This window comes from Triturus cristatus, chromosome 3_1, assembly GCF_964204655.1.
Source record: "Triturus cristatus chromosome 3_1, aTriCri1.1, whole genome shotgun sequence".
Classification (NCBI taxonomy): domain Eukaryota; kingdom Metazoa; phylum Chordata; class Amphibia; order Caudata; family Salamandridae; genus Triturus; species Triturus cristatus.
This window is the reverse complement of record NC_140583.1, coordinates 114272718-114296528: the sequence shown is the minus strand read 5'-3', so window position 1 is coordinate 114296528 and position 23811 is coordinate 114272718. Positions and strand designations below refer to the sequence as shown.

The window sequence follows — 23811 nt, the reverse complement described above, 5'->3', positions numbered from 1 at the left end:
CCAATACTTGCATTTTAATTTGTAGCAGAGCAGCGGAACTGGAAATCTTATTTTTATTCTCTCTCATTTATTGTACATACATGATCAAAGTTAGCAATATTTTACATAATCCTCATCAGAGCACTACAGAAAGCTACAAGCTGACCTTGTTGCAGAACCGCCAGTACAAAATTCATAAGGGAGTAATCTTCAGAAAAAAAAACGCACTGGCCGTTAGGTTACTGTGGAAATGTGGATTTCTCTGATCAGTTATGTCCCCTATCTTGGACCCCAACGGTTCCATGTACATGCTACAAGTACATGTATGTTCCCTCCAGTTCCAGTTATGAAGACGCAAATACATGTGCGTCCACCGTTAACATGTCCTCTTTCAGATCCGCCATGAATGGGTCGGATATTCCGTTCCTAAGTATGAAAGGCCACCGACTTTATGTGGTTCACTTTCCCCATTTTACAGTTCAGGCGAGTAGGCCCTGAATTCTGCCATCAAGCCTTTTCCTGCCTTCTACCTCTGACAGCTCCAGTCTGAGCTCGCATCTGTATCCATGAACTTTGTCCTACTCCCTGCACGGCTAACGGTGCCTGACTCGCCCTGTTGTCTGCCAAAAACTGTATTCAGCCTTCAAGTTATCTGCTCCGCTCCTCGAGAAATACATTCCTGCCTGGTGAAGGAGGAATGAACGCGACCCATCTGCAAGGAGGGAGCCCAGCCTTACTGTCTCTCTTTGTGAGATTGCAAAGCTCACGTCAGTAAAAAGCCCATAGCCCCCATGTAAGGCCTCTGCAGTAAATGAAGTAAATGAAGAAATAGATGCCACATCGGCTCTTGGTGATGAGCAACCTATGTCACAAATCAGTCCCTGCTCCAGACATCGGATATCAGATAATACAAGATGTGCTGGTCGTCCTGACACTGAAGGGCTCACTCACTGAAGGCCTCACTTCCAGACTTCCAGGTTGCATAGCAACCCACGTCAGTTACACGTCATGCTCGAGTTGAGCACAAGTAAGGCAAAGTTCCAGTACAATTCCAGCAGATCACGCAACCCCCTCCAGGTATCCACCCACACATGACAAATTACCCATTATCATCAAGTGGACGCCCACCTTCACGCCTACTTACACGCCCACATGCTCTTATCTCATTCTCTCTTGCTCTTTTGCTTACGTACAATTGAGAAATGTATATATACTGTACTCTGTGAATAATGTTTTGAGAATATTGAGAATACTTTTCAGCCCCGTCCAGATCCTTTTTTTGGTGATGGAAATATTCTCCCTTTGACTCGAGTTATTGGAATAAAGCCCTTTATGAACCTGATACCACAGACTCAGCCTCTTGCTTTATGCATGATCTTATTTATACTTTAAAATTCTGAGAGCGTAATATTTTATTTACCACATAATGGCGCCCGAACAGTTTAATCTCTTTCCCCACACGCCGGAGATGAAGGTCCAGTTTTGCCCCCTTCCACAGCCGTGACGGACTTCAAGCGCGCACGTCGCGGGTCTTCCCGCCAACTCCCTCAGGCCAACGAAGGGGACAGACTGCGACCAGGCATCCATACGAGGCGGTGAGGAACGCAGATTGTCCTACCCAGAGCCCACCTGCGAGAGAGCTGTGTCCGAGGTATACAGAGGCCCACCAGATTCCGAAGTTCCGAAGTTCCGAAGTTCCGCGTCGAGTCCAGTCCGGTCCAGTCCAGTCCAGTTCAGTTCCGAGGCCTTCCGTTCCGAGCTACCCGGTGAGTACCATTGCCGGGGAGGCGTTCTGACGTGCACATAGGTTGTGCCGGTCAAGACGGGTTTGGGTACACAAATCCGGTCTGCACTGTTTCAGCAGTGTATCTGTACTGTTTAGCAGTATATCTAGTATGTCTAGTATATAATTCAGAATCACCTAGTTAGTGTCGAGTATTATGCTAAGTGATTAGTTCCCTAATGGCCATTGTTGTTCGTTAAATGTTAAATGTTAAATGTTTTAAATACGTTCTACATATTGTGGTGTGAATGACTGTTCAATATTGTGTTTATTGTATTAAGTATGTTCAAGTAATAAGGTCTAAAAATGCCGCTCTTTTCAAAATTAAGACAGATCAAAACCAGAAAAGGGGTACTCGAAGAAGCTGTTCCCATTCCACCTAGGGACACTCCAGGGTACTTTATGTATCATAAGCATGGCCTAGATGCCGTATTATTTCTTGATTTATGGGTGGACTACACCAAGGATTTACCAGAAAGTCAGAGGTGGCCCGCAGCTGGGACCTGGGATGCAGATTGCATCATGAGAGTAGAAGAAGAGTTATGGAAAAAGACAGCCAGACAGTCACAGAAATATGACATTGAATTATGGCGTAAAGAATTGCATAGACGCACAGAGAAAGCGCTCAGAAAAGAAGAGAAAAGTAGGGAGGATTCAGACAAAGCCCGAGAAAACGTATTAGTTGAGGAAGGTATCCGAGTAAAAGCAGAACAAGTAGACAGACAACGAAACACTCTTATGAAAGAGAAAATGTAGACCAGCTTGGAAGGATGCCATTGAGTTTTGGCGCAAGGAGTCACATAGGAGGACAGAGTAAGTGTTTCACGAAGCAGAGAGAAGTAGACTGGAGTCTGGAAAAGCCAAGGAAAAGATGTTACAGGAGGAAGTGGAGCTGGTAAAATGAGCGCAGGCTGACAGAAAAAGAAATACTGACGTTGCTGGTATTTATCCCGTCCTTTCAGAGGACCTAGCAAGAGTGGCCCCAGTAGAAAGACCAGTTAGAGTGCCGCCGCAAGTACCACGATACATATAATAATGATATAGTAGCCCAAAGGTTCTTGAGCCACCCACCAAATGAACAGCGCATAGCTGGTGTTTACATGGTCCAACATTTGACTACGTTGTCAATAGGAAATTGAGAGGGGTGTAGCTAGAGAAGGAGCAACACCTGTGATTTGATGACACCCCTAATGTACAAAGTGTTAACGAAAAAATAATTAGTGAAAAGTTTAGCTTGAAAAAAGAATTGTGGGTATTTCGAATTTGCAAATTGTTCAAGAATACAGGTTTGTGTTCTTGGTGGTCCAGTGAGCCAATGTGCTGGGTCAAGTCGGTAAGATTATGACCCCCTGAGTGCAAATTGTATGTAAAAATAATTTTTCAATTGGGCGAATTATTGCAGTTTTTATGGAATTGAGTAGTCTTTTTGTCTTTGACAGCTTCGGAGTGAGGAGAAGGTGGGGGCTGTGTAGAGCAGAATGTGATACAGAAATCGGAGACAGATTCTGACCTTGTAGCCAGTGTAGGTGGGGGCCGGTGAGAGGAGCAGAACAGAGGCACTGCTTAGAAAGCTTCTCTGACATCGCATCTGTGTAATGCCTGCAGCCGGAGAGCCTTGGGGGCCGGGAGTAGGAAAACAAAAAAAAAAGATGGCTGGCAGCCCAGGCTCAAGCCGCGCTGAGGGGCTATTTTTAGCTTCTCTGATAAGACAGGGCAGCTGAGAAATGTAAGTCGAGAAAGATTCCCTTGTTCTATTCTGTGCAAAACCAGTGCCCCGAGGAAATGTCTATGGAGAAGATTTGTTTTATTTTTTAGCGAATGTTATATTGCTTCTGGCCAGAAAGTAAAATGTGGCTCTTGCTTGGAATTTTAAGGGCTATATGCCTATATAAAAACGATTTTCAAATTCAGACATTTTTGAATTGTGGCCACAAGCTGCCACCAGTTGCATTGGATAAATGATCCAGTGGTTACGGGTCTGTGAGGAAAGATGGGAGATGCATCTTCGACTAGGACATGAGGGTACATTGTGTACGAAGATTCATAGCTCATTTAAAAAAAAAAAAGACAGGTTCGTGTGTTCTTCATTTTTGATTATTGTTGCTGATCCTGTGTGTCAGACTTGACACGGTCATCATTGGGATGACCCACTGTCAGATGGGGGTGTATAGGGCAGGTAAATCAGTTATTGATTATAAGCCTGACAAATTAAGCAGGCCAGAATGTTCGCCTCTGAGCTGTAGGTACTGTAATTGCGCATCACTGCTCATTTATATATGTTAGTGTAATTGTCTATGCTTTCTGTACTTGGTATACTGATGGCTTGGCATATGTATTTTATATATGTTTTGTTTTTGTGTTGTATTGACCAGTCTGTTTAGCGTTTAATACAAAGTTCTCCTGTGCAAGTACAGAGATAGTCGTGACGACGGCGATCTTTGCACAGCGCTTGGCTGGAACTTGTTCACAATTACTAAATTTCACAGACATGATATTACCTTTATCATGCTGTCAAAATAGCAGACAACACGTTATCAGTGTATGTCTAATTGGTGTTGGAGATGAATGAAATAAAAGAAAAAGCTATGCAAGACTAAAATATTTTTCACATGACTGCCTTTCTCTTATAGACAGGCAGCCTCGGTCATATGTTTCCAGATTGGACATTAAGGAACAATTATGATCTGTACACTCGCATCTTAACTCTTGAAAGGCCTGTTTTAAATAAGGACTGCCACCACAGAGTGACAAATGAGGCTCGGTATTTAGGGTAATGAGAAAATATCTGACAGGATTTCCTTTTTAAAGTTTGCTTTAGTAAGCTCATTCTTGTAAGTGGTGGCCCCAAAAGTTGACTTGTTTTTAAATTAGTCTATTTATTGTATAGGTGGAAATTATTGCAAAATGACTGATTTCTTTAGCAGATAAATTATTAATTATCAACATTAACAACTGTTCTTAAACTTGGTTTTCCGAATATTTAGGTAATTTAGCATTCCTATTAGGGCCTCCTAGCATTAATATTGACTTCAGGTTGGTGTAGGTTCATGTAATAGGGACATTTGCATATGAGATGTCATTTGGCCAGCTTATGAGCTAACACAATGAGGTTTGTGCAATAATTTGAAGGATTTCTCGCCATTTCAAATACGCTGTGTATCTCCTATAATTTTGCTTACGCCCAGTAGCTACACACAGGGATTAATAGTGTTGACAAGACACAGGGTTTGATAGTGTTTGACAGCAGTGAAATCTGTTTCAGATTTCCTCCTGTCAAAAGGGGGGAAGGAGGAGAATATTGGCTTTCTGCTGGCCCCTGAGGAGGTTCGCTTCCCGCTAGCCCCTTAAGAAATTAAGCCCCTTAGAAATTAGCCCCCTTAGAAATTAAGCCGAGGAAATAGGTATGGTGCTTTCCCCTTTTTCTCATGTTTTATTACAGTACTAATACAGTTGACGACACAGGAGGCAGTTTCTACTAAAGTCCTCTCTTGGACACAAGAACACACTGTGGCATTTGAAGAATTAAAGAGAGCTTTACGTCAAGCACCAGTTTTAGCAAACCCTGATTACAACAAATCGTTTATGCTTTTTGTGACAGAGCGGGATGGAACAGCACTATCTGTCCTAACACAAGATCATGCAGGAAAACACAAGCCCTGTGCTTATTTTTCTAGTACATTAGACCCAGTAGCACAGGCTTTGCCTGCGTGCCTAAAATCAGTTGCAGCAACGGCCTTAGCCATAAGACAAAGTGACTCGACAGTGCTGGGCCACCCTCTGACAGTACAAGTACCACACGCAGTAGAGGTTCTCTTGAACCGGACACAAACACAACACCTGACTGTAGCTAGACTGACAGGCTAAGAGCTAACGTTATTTCAACCACACATAGAGATCAGACGATGCAACATACTGAATCCCGCTACCCTTTTGCCCTCCAGTACAGAAAGCGTTTCACCACATGACTGTGTTGAAGTAATACATACCGTGACTAAACCAAGACAAGACTTGACAGACGTTGCACTCCCAGACCCCGACCTAACACTATAAGTTGACGGCTCATGCATGAGGACAGGGGCGGGAGAATTAGTGGCAGCATATGCAGTGACTACTGATACTGTAATAATAGAGACTAAAAGAATAGACATATTGTCAGCACAAGCAGCAGAGCTCATCGCCCTGACACAAGCGTGCATAAGAGCTAAGCACCTGAGAGTAAACATTTACACCGATTCTGTGGAGAGAAAGAGGTTTCTTGACCTCTCATGGGGCCAAGATACAGCATGGCCCCCATATTCAAGCCCTTCTGGAAGCGATACATTTACTAACAGCCATAGCTATCCTAAAATGTAAAGCACATACTAGAGCCACAGATACCATTTCCCAAGGCAATGATCTGGCAGACCGAACAGCTAAACAGACAGCTCAGACCCCACTAGACATGACAAAATCACAGATACTATCACTGTCCAAAGCCATGACAGTTAGGGATCCTTCCAGGGATGTATAAGACATTCAGACACATGCTACTATGGACGAATTAAAGAAATGGTTGGAACAAGGAGGGGTGCTGACTGATCAGGGTTGGATGACAAGGGCAAATCCACATGGCTTCTTCCTGATTCGATGGTACAAGTGATTATAAAATACCGCACATAGTCCTGCACACTTAGGAGAGAAAGCAATGATAGATAGCTTACAGAATATATGGTTCAACAAGCACCTGCGTGCAGCAGCGAAACAAAAGGTCAGAACATGTATGATCTGTTGCCAATTCAATCCAGGTAAAGGCATTCCGATGGAACAAGGTGGATTCCATCCACCTGACCACCCTTTTGAAGTGCTCCAAATGGATTATATCCAAATAAACAGATGTAGAGGTTACAAATATGTCCTGGTACTAATGAAGCAGGTGTCCCTTGTGTTGGGGTATACCTGGAAATTCCATTGTGTGCGACATCCTGAAGCAGCAGGCCTTGTAGAAAGACATAATCGGACATTAAAAATTTGCGCAGACAAAGGTGTAGATTGGATGGTAGCCCTGCCGGTTGCCCTCTTTTACATGCGAATGGTAGCTCATTCTAGAACAGGCTTATCTCCCTATGAAGTGGTCTTTGGTAGACCACCAAATATGTGGGGCACTCCAATGCCTAAAAGATTACTTATGTTGATAGTAACATGCTGACAGATTACCTGGCTTCCTTGATGTCTGCACTACTCTCTTGTTGTTCGCAGGTTGCTGCCGCCTTCCCTGACAACACCCAGGTCAAAGAATACTCCATCGCTCCTGGATGGAAGGCGCCAAAGTCAGTGCTCTGGACCACGGGGACGGCCGTTAAAGTCAAAGGACGGAAAGGATAGATACATCATTGCAAACGTTACTTTGGGAATAACTGTACTTTCCAAAAAGAACACTGACTGCTTGGACTTTGAGCCCCCTTTTCTAGAGGAGACTCCCCAGAAGTTTCCACAAAGCTAAACTTTGATCTAAAAAGTCAGAACCCGTTTGATCAATTAAGTCCACTAGGTGGTGAAGCGGTTGAACATGTATTCTGGCTCGCATAAGATCTTGGACAATAACATAAAGCAAAAATAAGAGAGCAAGATAAAAAGCAAATACTGTAAAATATTACGTGGTAGATGTATAGTGACTGTAATTTTTCTATCTCTTCTGTGCATCACGATAATATGTATCAGCTTAATACTACATGCTATTTTTCCTCTTACTGCCTCACTCTTATACTCCTCCACTAATGATACCATAAAGCACACATTTAGTGATCTGCCATCCCATGAGTTATCATATCGACTTGCCTTACGCAGCAATACCTTTATTCAGATGCTGCACCATTCACATCAGGTTAGCAATGCTACAGACTGCTGGGTCTGTGGCCGATTTCCCCCGTATCAGAAGGTAAAGGGAGTGTTGCCTCTTTTTCCTTTTCCATTCTCCCATAATGGTTCTTGCGGAGCATGGTTTGCCTTAATGACATCCATCAACGGTGATGCCAAAGAATGTCAAGACAAGGAGTGTAGGGGCGAGTGGGTATGGGGTAACTTGAATAAAGTCATGAACAAAGCATGTTTCCCAGATGAAGAGGGACTTCCCCAAATGAAAGGTACAGATCTAGAAAATGAAGAGTATCTGCAAGGAAATGCGACCCTCGATTTCATAGTGTTGAACGTAAAGCCCCAACACATGTCAGGTCCGCCTTCAATTACAGTCCTGCCAGTAAAAGGGAACTTGTGTGTCAGAAAAGAAGGCCCAGTACATTTGGGGCACAGTGAGTGTGATACTATAATAGTATTCAAAGACAAAGGAAAGTCCTATTTCAGAGCATCACATGAAGATTGATATTTCCTAAGGGCCAGTAGGGGACAAGGAGGGAATGTGGAAATGTGGATTTCTCTGATCAGTTATGTCCCCTATCTTGGACCCCAACGGTTCCATGTACATGCTACAAGTACATGTATGTTCCCTCCAGTTCCAGTTATGAAGACGCAAATACATGTGCGTCCACCGTTAACATGTCCTCTTTCAGATCCGCCATGAATGGGTCGGATATTCCGTTCCTAAGTATGAAAGGCCACCGACTTTATGTGGTTCACTTTCCCCATTTTACAGTTCAGGCGAGTAGGCCCTGAATTCTGCCATCAAGCCTTTTCCTGCCTTCTACCTCTGACAGCTCCAGTCTGAGCTCGCATCTGTATCCATGAACTTTGTCCTACTCCCTGCACGGCTAACGGTGCCTGACTCGCCCTGTTGTCTGCCAAAAACTGTATTCAGCCTTCAAGTTATCTGCTCCGCTCCTCGAGAAATACATTCCTGCCTGGTGAAGGAGGAATGAACGCGACCCATCTGCAAGGAGGGAGCCCAGCCTTACTGTCTCTCTTTGTGAGATTGCAAAGCTCACGTCAGTAAAAAGCCCATAGCCCCCATGTAAGGCCTCTGCAGTAAATGAAGTAAATGAAGAAATAGATGCCACATCGGCTCTTGGTGATGAGCAACCTATGTCACAAATCAGTCCCTGCTCCAGACATCGGATATCAGATAATACAAGATGTGCTGGTCGTCCTGACACTGAAGGGCTCACTCACTGAAGGCCTCACTTCCAGACTTCCAGGTTGCATAGCAACCCACGTCAGTTACACGTCATGCTCGAGTTGAGCACAAGTAAGGCAAAGTTCCAGTACAATTCCAGCAGATCACGCAACCCCCTCCAGGTATCCACCCACACATGACAAATTACCCATTATCATCAAGTGGACGCCCACATGGACGCCCACCTTCACGCCTACTTACACGCCCACATGCTCTTATCTCATTCTCTCTTGCTCTTTTGCTTACGTACAATTGAGAAATGTATATATACTGTACTCTGTGAATAATGTTTTGAGAATATTGAGAATACTTTTCAGCCCCGTCCAGATCCTTTTTTTGGTGATGGAAATATTCTCCCTTTGACTCGAGTTATTGGAATAAAGCCCTTTATGAACCTGATACCACAGACTCAGCCTCTTGCTTTATGCATGATCTTATTTATACTTTAAAATTCTGAGAGCGTAATATTTTATTTACCACATTACTTTCAAGTACGGTGCAATAAAAATAGCCAGATTTTTATATAGGACTTTATGCTAATGTCAGTCCACAATTAAGTGCTGCTGATTTGACAGATAATAGAAATAAGAGAGAAGGAACTATAGCATGGTGCTCTCTATTTTACTTGCCATCATGCTTCTTTCACACAGCCAATCAAACAGCCCTTAAATGTTAATGACGTGCAGTTGTCACTGACCTAAACCCTTTCCGGAACTGGAAAGCCAGAGATTACTCAGGCCTCTTAATGCTGTTTGCACCCACCAGGTCATCAATGTCTCTTTTACTCGCAGAAACATTACATAAAAGTAGTGAATAATAATGAATTTGAATAACAAAACTTCTCCAAATTATATTATAGTATCCGAATACAGTGAAGGCGATATTGATATCACAAAAGGTCTAGCATGACTCAATTCAAGTAGTTCTGTAAAAGTGCTCTGAGTTGGCCCTCTTTCAGTATCTGTCTTTTGAAAAATGTTTTGGATCTTTCAACCATCACCACATGCTACTGCCCCATCTTCACCCTTAAGATGGGTGACTGCCTGTCTCTAGACCTGCATGGTCACAGGTTTCAATCCTGGCTTTATTGACTCATATATCCGTTTTTGGGACACCGGTAAAAGGAGTACTACTACTGACATGGATAATAAACACTTATCGCTGGGCGCCGATATGCAATTTTTGTGGTGTGAATAAATTATAGACTAGATCAATGTCTGCTTGATATATGCATTATATTTCTCTGCTCCAATCACGGATTTGTCACATGTCACTAAGATTTCTGTAATTCAAAGTTGCGTAAATTATTAACCTCTTTCTATTATAAATTAGAATTGAGCTGAGGAGGGAATGGTAGTTATTTTAATTGATTTATCACAGTCTGATATTTTTGCTTTAGTCTACACACGCGATTAATAAAATAAATAGGTAAAAAGCAGATATGCAAAAAAAATCCCATTATAATAAACCAATAGAAAAAGTTTCGAACAACAGGTTCCGGGCCCTTTACCAGTATTCATGGACCGAGAGATACATTTTTGTAAATCTATGATTTAAATAGCCACCTAGACTGCCTCTTTTATTTATCACCAACCAGTAAAATAACTTCAAAAACTGGTGCAGCACTTGAAAGCATAGTGGAAGTGTTGTGTAGAGCAATATTTGCACACCAAGAAGACCTACATTATACAGCAACTGAAAAATGTCCTTTGTGATTATTGATTTGATGCAACTGCCACATAATCCATACCAGTGACTAGCAGGTTTAAATTAAATCTACCTGAAACAAAAGTAACCAAAAATCCTGAACAGACAGTGCACTGCAGTGCAAAGGTTAACTGGTCATGTTTAAATAACCAGTTATCTTTAAAAAAAAATTATAAACCAGTTTTAATGTAGATTGCTGCATTTACGCAGAAACGATGTTTGAAAATGTGACGTAAGGGTGTTAATATTAATATTCCCAAGTGATAGGCTGCAAAATAAACTCGTAAAGCCATCCTTGGGACAAAGGAACAGCCCATGGAAGTACACACTGTGATACATTATTCAAGCTTTTATCAGTTAATTATTCTTGCGATGTATGCTTTAGAATCATACTCTGGTAAGGCAGTCTAAAAAGAAGAACAACAATTAACAGAATAAAGATATTACAGATGTCAGGCAAGAGCTTCTTGTTTGCAGAAAACACCCACCTCAGCCTGCACATTCACAAAGACAAACAACTTGATTCACCTAAATTTCTGTGATGATGTATCTCCTTACTTAAAACAATATGCACACTATAGGAATACGGATTATTTTTTGGGGCAAATGCACTATGGTTTCTGACAAGGTAACTGCAGATAAGGCGAGTACCACCTTCTTTTACCTCCTACAATTATGCCCAATAGTGTCAACAAAAGTAATTAGAAATGCCCAAGCACCATGTTGTGTGATACTTTTCCCCTTCCCAGCACAGCTAAGTAGATACGTTCAAAACAGAAGATCAGAACAAAAGATCAGCACAGAGGTGGAACTGAGGTTAGGTCTGAAAGTGAATTTCAGGCTTATGACATACCTCTTCCATTCTTTAAACTTTTGGCTTCAAAGATAACATGTATTAAGTCATATCCAATTCTTAAAATTAAATTATTTTTTACTCAACTAAAACTCTTATTCCCAACTTCTCAAATACCTTCAGGAACCCTGGGTTGGCATCGCCTCTTAATGCCATATTAACAAAAATAAGCCAATTTTGTAGATGCCAACCTGGTCCATGGTCTTGCAGCTGTCCACAAGCACGCCAACGGGCTGGGTGTCCTGCAGGCTATCCTTCAGGTCTTTAAGCTCCATCACTTGGGGTTCAAGGCCATCCTCCTATACGAAAAAGGTGTAATGAGACTTAAATATTTAGGTTTTCAAAAAATTCATCAATTTGAAAAATTGATGCAGGCAAGAGCAATGCAAACAAATTCCGAAGTAATGCCCATTATACAGTGTCAAAATGCACTAGAATAGCAGGCCACGTTTGAAGAAAAGCAGTGTTCATTTATTCTACATTAGTTTCCGTTGTACATCCAGGATCAGGCATTCAAGTCCATTACTATCCTATTTCGAACTGTTGGTTACACATTGAGCAGCAAAAGACTTACCATTTATGCTTTTCTACCATTCAATAGAAGCACAAAGTGATTAAGAGATCTTTTATAAACAATTTTGGCTGTATCCCTTAATGATGGTAAAAAAGACAAACACCATATTTTCTATGGAATTTAACTCATTAAGCATTAGTTTGCGATTGTCATTCATTAACTTGACTTTAACATTGGAAAATAAACATATGACAATTATTTGAACACGTGCCATTCTTTCAGCCAACATCTCAGTTCTATGACCCTTAAAAAGCTAGCGAGGTTACTCCTACCAACTAGTGTTGGGCTCAGGCATGTACAACTTGTATTTGTTCGAAGTAGGCTTGTGAGTCACGATGTATGGAGACTTCTCCCTTATGGAGTATTACTCATAAACACAGACTCAATAGTTAGATTGCATAAAGATGTTCATGCAGTGCTCTAACAGACTTCATGAAGGGACTCTAGACCTGGCTATTCGACTGTACACCTGCTGCACAGCGCCTGGATATCCTCACAGGTGATAAGCTGCGCTTTACAAAAACTGATTGACTGATGAGAAAGAGAATAAGTTAATACAAAATACGGGATCTGCAACAACCAAGGGCTTCCGGGAAAGAAGCCGGCGCATGTGAATCTATCGCATGACATGCCACAAACAGATGTCTACAGAGTAAGTAGCATATTCTTCGTGGCATGTGTAGCAGTCGATACACATGCTGTACATAGACTAGAAAGCAATTTCCCCTATAAGGTTGTGGCTCGGCGGAGGCGGTTTTGCTCAAACGTCCACACAACAGTATTTAGTAATAATGTTTGGTGTGGGAGAAATATCAGCTTTACAAATGTCAGCAACTGAAACCACTTTTGTTTGAAGAGAATGTGGCCTGGAAGTTGTTAGAAGAAAACAAGCTAATTACCTGTAACTTTGGTTCTCCAGTATTGGTAACTTTCATATATTCCCATAGCTTGCATCATTCCCCGTTGTCGGAATGGGAGCCTCAGTAAATAAAAAATACCATAGCAGTAGGTACAAAAGAGAAAGAAAGGCTTAGGCCTCATCTCATTTTGTAGCATATCCACCTCTTGTTGTATTATTTTGGTCTCTTTTACAAAAACCAATCAGATTAGCCTCACCCCATAGAACCCACCTGAGAGAACCTCGGAGCCTCAGATTTTCGTAGCCGTTGTGGAACAATATAACAGAATATGCTGAAGGCTGAGCTTTCCCAGGGGAGGAGGGTGGGCGTATGGGAATCTATGAAAGTTACCAATACGGGAGAACCAAAGTTACAGGTAAGTAACTTGTTTTCTTACTCCAGTATTGGAACTTTCATAGATTCCCATAGCTTGTATAAGAATAGCTAGCAGTTAGGAAAAAAGGAGGCACATTTTGTGTAATAATACATTGTATCACCTTATTAGCATGAGAAATAAAAGTTACCAAACACCAGTCAGTAAACATCATCAGATACAAAATGTGCAAGCGAATAGCAGGAAGGATGGTTAGAAGGGAAAGCTCACCGCTCACTGAAAGAGATTCCTTAGAACAGCCTGTCCCACTGCACCATCGCTCCGCGTGGAAGATTCCAAGCAGTAATGTGTCGTGAAGGTATGGGCACTGCTCCATGTAGCTGCCCTGCAAATGTCTTTGATCGGTACTCCAGCGAACAGAGCAGCTGAAGACGAAACTGATCTTGTAGAGTGTGCCCGGACCCGCCCTTCTAGGGACTTACCAGCTGCTTGATGACAGTAGTGGATCGTGCTGCCAATCCATCGCGCAACCCCTTGTTTTGAAAGGGGAAAATCTTTGCAAGGTGCACTGAAGGCGACAAAGAGCTGAGTAGATCTCCTGATGTCCTTGGTGCGTTGGGATATAAAATCTTAAACACCTTTGAACATCTAGAGAATGAAGAGACCTCTCTGCTGGAGTTGTCGGTCTAGGGAAAAAAGACTGGTTCATTCAAATGAAAATCCGAAGGAACCGTCGGGATGAATTTTGGATTTGTCCTCAGGATAAGGGTGTCTTTTTTGAACTGCAAGACGGATCCTTAATAGTGAGAGCCTGAAGTTCACCAACTCTCAGTGGCGGCTGGTGACATTTGAAAGTGGTAGGGCGTAAAATGATTGTCGTAGTGAATTCTGGATTCCTAAACTCAGGCAGTTGGGTCTCTGCCTCGGCTATACCCCACACTATCATGGTGTTTCACGGGTTGGTGTTACAGTACCAGTGGATCCATTACTGCAAGGCCTCTTTAGTTATGATTGAAGTGACTAAGGGATAGTGACACCATGTACAAAGACAAGAAGGCTACTTCTGCCCACCAGTCCTGTTTTACGTCTAAACACAAACTCATCTCCATCTCCATGGAGCTATTTATTCAGCACGAAGATCTCAGAGGCGCAGGTCTGCCATCGCCATTTCCCTGTGTATTTAGAAATTCCCCAACGTCCCCAGTAGAAGAAAACTCCCAGTGAACATGCTACACACTGCCATATTCACAGAAAGCAAGTATTTGTAATACATAATGAGAATTTCCCCAACGTCCCCAGTAGAAGAAAACTCCCAGTGAACATCCTACACACTGCCATATTCACGTGCCAGGTAATAGGCCATCAGGGTTCCCTTTCCTGCACATATATTTCAGGGTGCTACTTAACATATGGTGCTGAGCACAAGACAACCTTTCATTGTATAATTAGGAGAAGATTGTTCCACAAACTCAGTCCATAAACAGTGGCGGCCGGCATGCTCGCCGGGGGGGGGCGGGAGGGGGGGGGGTGCGCGGCCCGCAGGTGCACGACTGACGGATGAGGGTATGCTGAGGACTTGCAGTAAATTTCGAAAGGGTATAAAACAGCTTAGTCTGTAGCGTGCTTTCTCTAGAAATGTGTACATAGTAATAAAAGCTGGTCACACTAAGTCGCTAGTGCAAACAACAGCTTTCAAACTTCTCAGGCTTCCAAAGTTTCAATTCTTCTCAGCCGACGATCGCGGGAGCTAATACAAGCGTAAATATGTGGATTTTCAGCCACTTGCGCAGTACATCTGGTGGCTGGACAGACGGGCAAAAGTGCAGTTCTACTCACACTGCACATAGGATTGTTAACCCTTCAGAGTACTCCAGTACATAGAGTAGCACGTGTGTGCCTCCTGGCTGTGGTGACAGTACTCCAGTACACAGAGTAGCACGTGGGTGCCTCCTGGCTGTGGTGACAGTACTCCAGTCCTGGCACATGAGGTGGGGAGATCTCTGCTGTCTCCCACCGTATTTTATCTGCATTATATAGCGCTTACTAATCCGAGGCTTTCAGGTGCTTTACACACATGCACACTGCTCCCACACCCGGTGTTAGTGGTTAATCCAGCGGTTAGTGTTGGCCATTGGCATTCGTTTTGTGCTCTCAAGGACAGCGGTGTAACACAGCCCTGGGGCTCCCTGCAAAGGATGGTGAAGGGGCCGCATACAATCATCTACCACCTGCCAGGTTCAAGTCCCTCACCCCTAGAACCCACCGTCCATGAATCATGGCATAAGCAGAGGTTTCAGTGACACAATAAACTTCAAAGAGATCAACACAGACAAAGATTTTATGGGGTTACGTTCAGTCGCGGCTCGCGGGGGGGGGGGGGGGGTCTTGGTCGCGCACGGGGGGGGGGGAATGAAATATTTAATAAAAAAATAAAAAACTTACTTCACAGCCGGTCCCGTCCACGCCACCTCGCTCTCAGACCTCTGATCCCCTGGGAGCTGCGGGCGCAGGCGGGGGGGCTACGCCCCAACGCCCCAATGGACGATCCGCGCCTGCCAACTCTCATGGCTGATGATGAAGCGAGGAGGGGGGCCACCTTCCATGAGAGAAAGTTAAGATCCGCCCTATGAATTGGCTCAAACGGAGGCCTCATGAGTTGAGCAAGGACCAAATTGAGCTGTCACACCGGTGGAAGAGGTCTAACTGGAGGGAAAACCCTAAACAGTCCTTTTAAAAATTGTTTCACGATTCTCGCAGACCAAAGAGAAGGGCCTGAAGATGTTCGTCTGAACCTAGAGATCGCCACCAGGTGAACCTTGATAGAAGAATGTGCGAGACATGACTAGGCCAGAGACAAAATGTATGGCAAAATCTGAGGAGGAGCAGAAGAAAAAGGATGAATGTTCTGCTGGTGGCACCATAGGCAGAAATGTTTCCTTTTTGAACGATAGGTCTTATTCGTACTTGGTGCGCGGGCCTGATCTAGCACCTCTCTACATTCTTGAGGGATATTCAAGCCCTGAAATTCTCTGTGCTCAGGAGCCACGCAGTCAACTGCAGAGAGCTCGGGTCCGGATGTACCACTTGGCCCTGGGACATTGTCAATAGAGAAGGAATTGGACGCAGGTGAATTGGATGATCATGGGAGAGCAGGAGAAGCTCTGTAAACCAAAACTGGCGGGGCCACGCCGGTGCCACTAGAATCATTCTGCAGGGTTCTGCTTTGAGCTTCGTGATTAGTCGTGGGATTAGAGGAATTGGAGGAAAGGCGTAAACAAAGGCGCCTGACCAGGCCATCAAAAGCGCATTCCCCAATGATCCCTGATGGCGTTCCCTGCTTGCGTAGGACTGGCATTTCCTGTTCTCTGGAGTGGCAAACAGGTCTATGGAGGGTCTGCCCCAAAGATTGAAAACTCTCTCCAGAGTGCGCTGATCTAATTCCCACTCGTGGCTCACAGATTTGAGACAACTCAGCGTATCCGCTGTGTTGTTGAGGGCACCTAGAAGATGTTCCGCCGAAAGTGAAATTTGGTGAAGGATAAGCCACTCCCAAATCTCTTGTGCTTCCTGGGACAGCAGAGGAGACCTTGTTCCACCCTGCTTGTTCACGTAATTCATGGCCGTCGTGTTGTCTGTACGCACCAGGACGGTGGATTTCCGAATCCTCGGAAGGAAAGCCTGTAAAGCTAGACAAATTGCTTTTAGCTCAAGTAGGTTGATGTGGAGGAGACATTGTTCGGGCCGCCCGCAGCCGCTCACCTGAAGTTCTTGCAAGACTGCCCCCCAGCCTTCCAGAGAGGCGTCTGTGGTAAGTATCAACGGAGCTGGAGTGACTGTGAAGGTGAGACCCTTTGAGATATTGTCTTTGACCATCCACCATCTGGCTGCCTCTTTCATAAGAAGAATGATGATTACTTTGTCGTTGAAAGAGCCTTCTGCTTGGCGCCACTGCAAATCCAATTGCTCTTGGAGCGGGCACATACAAAGAATGCAATGCGGAATTAAGGGAATGCAAGAGGAGATTGATCCTAGAAGAGATTTGTACAGGTGAACAGACAGAGACCGTCTTGTTTGCAAATGACGGGCGGAGGTGATAAGTCTTTGCTGTCTTTCTTCTGATGGAAAATCTTTGCAACAACCCGTGTCTAGAATAGCCCCCAGGAACTTGGCAGACCTGGAAGGACAGAGGACTGACTTGTCCTTGTTGAGTTGAAGTCCCAGATGACTGTAGACTGAAAAGTCGAGTGCAGCTTTTGACTGCTTTTGAAGCTGCTTGAGAAGAAGGAGCTTTCACCAACCAGTCGTCTAGATAAGGAAAAACCTCTAGCGATTGTTTTCTGAGACTGGGGTCAAGACCTTTGTGAATACCCGCGGCGCGGATCTGAGTCCGAAAGGCAGGACCGTGAATTGAAAGTGGCTCTTGGCTACTGTAAAGCGTACAAACCTCCTGTGGGCCGGGTGGATGGGAACATGGAAGTATGCGTCCTCGAGATCCCCTCATCCCAGACATGGCCCACAATTGGGATAGAACGGACAGACTTTTTATAAGGCTCTTTAAAATCATAAAGAAAACATTCCGACTGCACTGATGGTATGGGAAGATTGTGGAAACCCTCTATATCTGCTGGAGGAGAATCAGGCAGGATCAGGAGATGGAGAAGCGGGATCCGGAATTATATAGTCATCCCATTCCCTATCTGGATCTGGGCCCGAGATTGTGCCCTGGCCATCATCCGATGAGTCATCATCAACTGTGACTACATTCTGTTGAGGTTCCATTGGCTCCGGAACCGGAGCTTGCGGAAGCAGAGGAGCAACAGGAGCAGATGATTGAGGTGGAGGCACTTGCACAGACTGTTGACCAGAAGATTGAGATGGAAATCTTTTCCTATAATCCAGCAACATGAATTGTAGATCAGCAATAAGTGAAGACGGCATAGCCACCATGCCCTGCTGCGACTGTTCCTGCCTAATGTGTGGCAGATATTGTCCTTGGTCTATATAGTAGTCCTCAGAATCAGAGTCCTGATATTTGACATGTAATTGGGATGGACTATATGCATCCCCGTAAGGTCCCTCATCTTCATCTGAAAACTCCTCCCCCAAAAGGAGTGCCGGAGATAGTGGTGTCACTCTATGAGGAGAAGTCATCTCCGGTGTAATCTGGCGTCTTTTTACTGAAATTGGCAGAATTTGAATCGTCGACGAGGTCATCGCCGGCGGAACCGTCGTCAACGAAGGAGTGATCGTCGACGGAATCGTCGTCGAGACCGTTGTCAGTATTATGCTGGAAGCTGTAGATGTCGTCGTCGTTGACGCCATTCCCGTCCTCGTCGAGGTAGTAATCACCGTCGACGACATGGAAACTTGAGTTGCAGCGTCGACGTGGTTGTCGTCGTCGTCGACGAAGGTACTGGAGACGACAAAGCTCTCGTCGGCGGATTTTCTGGTCAGCTTTCCCCTCAGGCAGGACGGAAGCTTTTTTTTTTAACAGTCTTGGCTTCTCAGAAGGTGGAGGTGAAACCGAAGGCCCATGACTCGTCTTCTTTACACCTCGGTCAGGAGATTTGATGGGACTGCTCCTGTCAGACCTATCGGAGGTCTTTTGCAAGGCTTTGGGAGGGGGGTCAGAAGAAGTTGAAGGTGAAGACCTACCCCTTTTTTGAGATCTCCTCGAAGATGTCGCAGAGGAGGCATCATCACTGTCACTCTATACCGGGTCTTTCCGTGACTTGAACTTTTGCAACCAGGTGAGCAAACGTCCCTCACGGTCTCTCAAGGTCTTTGAAGAGAAGGTACGAGAGATCTTGCAGTCGGTGGCCTTGTGGTCAGGATACAAACAATAAATACAGTCCTTATGTTTGTCCTCCACATAAAGCCTCTTCTTTGAACAAGTAGCACAGGCTTTGAATAAAGCCTTTTTCTCCTTGTCAGACATCCTGAAGAACGCTGAAGAGAAAACAGTTGAAAACACAGAAGTTGAAGAGAAATCTGAGCAGAGCTCAGTGGAGACTCCCTTGCACAACGTGCAGTAGATAATCTGAGGCTCTGAGGTTCTCTCAGGAGGGTTCTATGGGGTGAGGCTAATCTGATTGGTTGTTGTGTTATTTTGGTCTCCTTTATAAAAAGAGGTGGATATGCTACAAAATGAGATGAGGCCTAAGCCTTTCTTTCTCTTTTGTACCTACTGCTATGGTATTTTTTATTTACCGAGGCTCCCATTCCGACGACGGGGTATGATACAAACTATGGGAATCTATGAAAGTTCCAATACTGGAGTAAGCCGTCTTTAGGCTTTGGTATAGCAGGTCTGAATACACTTGACTAGCCAGCGATTCCTTGCTTTGAAATAGCAGTCCCTCTACTTGGTTTGGAAAAAGGCACAAATAATTATGAATTATCTGATATGGCTGTGCCCTATCAATATATTACATAAGGAGTCTCAACATCCAGTCCATGAGCACCCGCTCTGTACTGTCATTGGATGTGGAAAGGAACCAGCAGTTCTATATTTTGATTAAGGTGAAAGAAAGATACCACCTTGGGTAGGAATTTTGGATTAGTACTAAGGACTACTCTCTCCGAATGTACCTTGAAAAAAGGTTCTCCTAAAGTAAACACTTGAATCTCACTTACACCTCTAAGGGAGGTAATAGAAACTAAAAGTCACATTCCAGGACTGAAATTATAAAGGACAAGAATAAAGGGGCTCAAAAGGGGGCCCTATTATTCTGCTTCTGCAGCCAAATGTAAGCGAATAGATGTGTATGCCAGTCCTGAGCGTTGTAAGTTAAAAGGTAGCAGACAATGCATTGTACTTTTGGTTTTAGAGGATTGATGTTCTTGGGTAGGCAATTGCGGATACATTTTTCCACTTTTCAGGATAACAGGCCCTTGTGCTAGGCCGACAAGCCTTCCTGATGATATCCTCGCACTCGGGGGTAAATGTAGGTACTCAAACTCCAGGATATCAACACGCAAACCACAAAGTTGAGTTGTTTCGGATTGGGATGTGTTAGATTTCCCTGGTGATGCATGAGAAGGTCCAACCTGTTGGGGAGCTTCGGGTAGTGAACCACGGTTGTCTGGCCCCTGTGGAAGCAACTAGAATATATGTGAGAGAATAGATGTGTGCTGCAGTTTCCGGACCACTTCTGGAAGTAGTGGGAGAGGTGGAAATGCATAGGTAAATATCCTGACCAGAGCATTCATAGTGCATTTCCCTTCGACTGTGGGAACTTGGAGGTGAAGCTTGGGCATTTCGCATTTTCAGTGGTTACAAACAGGTCTATGTTGGGAAACCCCCAACGTTAGAAGCACAGGAGTGATACTTAAGGGTGGAGTTCCCACTCATAGACTTGTTGCATCCTGCTAAGCAGGTTTGCAAAGTTGTTGCTCACTACTGGTACACACTCTGCTAGAAGATAAACCTAGTGGTGTATTGCCCACTGCCAAATGCTTTATGCTGAGATGAGTGTGTGCCCGCTGTTTGTGAAGGTAATACATGGAAGACATGTTGTCTGTTTGGTTGATGACTGTCTTGTGACGAATGTGACAGAAGAACGTTTCGAGTGCCAACTGGATCAATAGCAACTCTAGGTAGTTTATGTGATATGTTTGTTGCAGGAAGTCCACTTTGAACACAGATGTTCTGGAGGTGTGCTCCTCAATCTGTGAGGGATGCGTCTGTGGTAATGGTCATTTGCGGACCAGGGTTTAGAAAAAGCAAGCTTGTTACAAATTTTGCTACAGAGAGTCATGGGATACTGACCCTTCGCTTGTGACCACTGCTCTGCTAAGCATTCCTGGAGCGGACACGTGAAGTCTGGCATATGGTACCACGGCATTACAAGATGCCATCATACATAACATTATTCTAGCAACCATCCACGTAGCCTACGAGAGAACTTGCCCTATGGGCAATTCCTGCGCATCCGCAGGAATTGCTCATTCAAAGACGAATATTTTTTACATGCTGAGAAGCTTAAGGCGAACCTTCTGGCCAGAGGTTACCCGAAAAAACTTTTGAAAAGAGCTATCAAAGAGCATGGTGGACACCAAGAGAAACATTACTGGAAAGACGTGAAAAATCACAAACAGAGAGAATGGTTTGCGTCTCGACATTCAATCCAACATCAAATTGGTTTAAGAAAACTATTAATCAAAATTGGCATCTGATCAAAAACTTGGACAACACATTCAATGAGAGACCGCTATTTGCATTCAGGAAAGATAAAAACATAGCCAACCATGTAGTGCGAGCCGCACTACCTAAGACCAAAAGCACTGATATAAGAAATTTGTTGTGCCTACCGCCCATAAAAGGACATCACAGATGCGGTACCTGTATTTGCTGCGACTCAACCATTGAAGGAAATCTATTTACCCACAATGGAATCTATTGGAAACATGAGAGTTTCTCCAATTGTAAATCCAAGTTCGTAGTCTATGGCATCAGCTGCCCATGCAACAAACTTTATATTGGCAAGACCAATCAGGAGATAAGGTTCCGAATCCAGCAACACAAGTCTCGGATTCGCAAAAATGTTCTAAATGCACCCTTAGTGAATCATTGGGTGATGCAAAAACATACTGAAATGGATTTCAAATGGTCAGTGATATCAAAAGTTGAACAAGACCAGAGAGGTGGAGACTTGGACACTAAACTACTACAGAGAGAAGCCATGCTCATTATCAAATTTAATACGTCGGTAGACGGATTGAATGAACTCTCCGAGATATACAACTTATGAGTGGCATCTATTCAGTTACTGAGCTAAATCTCGTCCTTATACCACAGATGAGACACATTCAAAAGCATATGCGCAGTGGGTCCCCCACGTAGCGGACTCTTCATATTAACGACTTGATAGGATTTAGTCCAATCAGCGCTTCCCACCTCGCTCTTCCACCCCTGCCATAATACACTCTAGTCATATGTGTAGTGGAGGCATATTGCAGCAAGTCAGTACACGTTCACGTGTGCACTTGATACAGTCCGACTAACGCTCTCCACCAAATATACGCGCTAAGTTTGGCGCCGCTGCAATCTGAAAATCCATCTCAAACTACCGATTCTCCAAACACCGTTGGTCAGACTACGACTCCCAGAAGCCTTTGTGATCCCGCCTTTAAGCGCATGGGTTAAAAATGCCCCAATAGGAGCACAGCTACCTAACGGGTGATTTACTCCCAGAGAAACAGAGACACGGACAACGCCGGCTCTCCAGGTAACATTTCCTCGCATTCCAAACAGACCTTACGAACTCCGTAGGACTATCCTGGTATCAGTTACCTGATGCAGCCTCACCTTCTCACCTTCTCTTGCAGAGAACTTGATTGTGACCGAACCTCAAAACGGCCGGCGAATCTCACGCCGTGCGAGTCCTCGCTCGGGACATCAGCTGACCGAGGATCAGTACTTTCCTCCATTGTCCCCTACCTCGGAGGTAAGCGCTCTAAGACCTTTTTCAAAATATTTCGGATCCAATCTTTGTAGGCGATAGGACGCGCCTTGATTTCATGTTGCTCTTGCTTTTAGATATCGTTCTGAATCTATCAACGCCCGAAAAAAACCCCGTGGTTGCTTCTGATTTTAGACAGAATCACCTTCAGTTAACCAGACACCACTCCACACACCCGTAAGCCTCTCTATTAATAACTAGACTACGTGTTTGTATCGTCTCTATGTTGTATGGGTGTGTCTATTACTAACAAGGTGGTGATCTAGTTTTGATTTCACAGAAATAGGTAACCAAGTTGGCTCTCCTTTTTCTTTAGAGTTGTGGCTGAGTTCTCCGTTCCTTAGACTAAGGTAAGACTCCCTTGTTGACCATGCGGTTGTGCACTTACAAAGTGGGTCAGCTTAGTAAATCTTTCTTTTCTGCTTTGTTTGCAGTCCTATGTCGGTCCTGATGAGAATCCCTGCCAACTAAGGGATTCGAAACGCGTAGACCTTGTCTTTTCTACGGTCAATCTTGTAAAAAAACAGCATTAAGCCCCATTATTATGTACAGTAGTGGTTTGATGGCCTATGTGTAAAGATTATTAAATTGTAGATTTCTGTCGTATGTTATATGTCAGTGTGGATGCATGAGTAGTATGAACGGTATGAATGTTGGCCCTATGGGCGAGTGTATGAATGAACACAGTGGTGTCTAAATGTTTCCAGTATTGTCACCTTCAAGTTAAGTTCTGTATGTGCAGTGTAATGAATATGTACTGTTTCAGTTTTAAATGTTTTTGAACGTGAACTAAAAATAATTTTCACAGGATTAAATCCAACGAAACAATCGGTTGTCAGTGCTCTTGTTTCATTCAGGTCACGGGAATTGTAGGTAAATTGACACGCAGCATTGGCTTGTATTCTGTTCTTTCATCATACATAACCAGCGCACCGTGAGGACTGCAAGCTGACTATTTGGCTGAAAAAGGGGAAGCAGAGATTAAAATGCTTTGATTCGAGTGGGACTAGGATAAGCTTTCCGGATTACTGTGTTCAGGATTGCCCCTAGAAAGAGATGAATTTGTAATGGCAGTAGCTAGGATTTTTGTAAGTTTATAGAAGAGCCCAGATTGTG

The 23811-nt window shown here is 44.0% G+C and overlaps 1 protein-coding gene across 1 annotated transcript in view; it reads right to left on the bottom strand.

Annotated features, from left to right (window-relative positions):
- Positions 1-23811, bottom strand: part of NAT10 (N-acetyltransferase 10) — a 231230-nt gene that overhangs the window by 124059 nt on the left and 83360 nt on the right. Inside the window, exon 8 of the mRNA XM_085643531.1 lies at positions 11616-11723. Within this exon, the coding sequence (XP_085499657.1) occupies positions 11616-11723 (108 nt within the window). The remainder of the gene's footprint in view (positions 1-11615; positions 11724-23811) is intronic.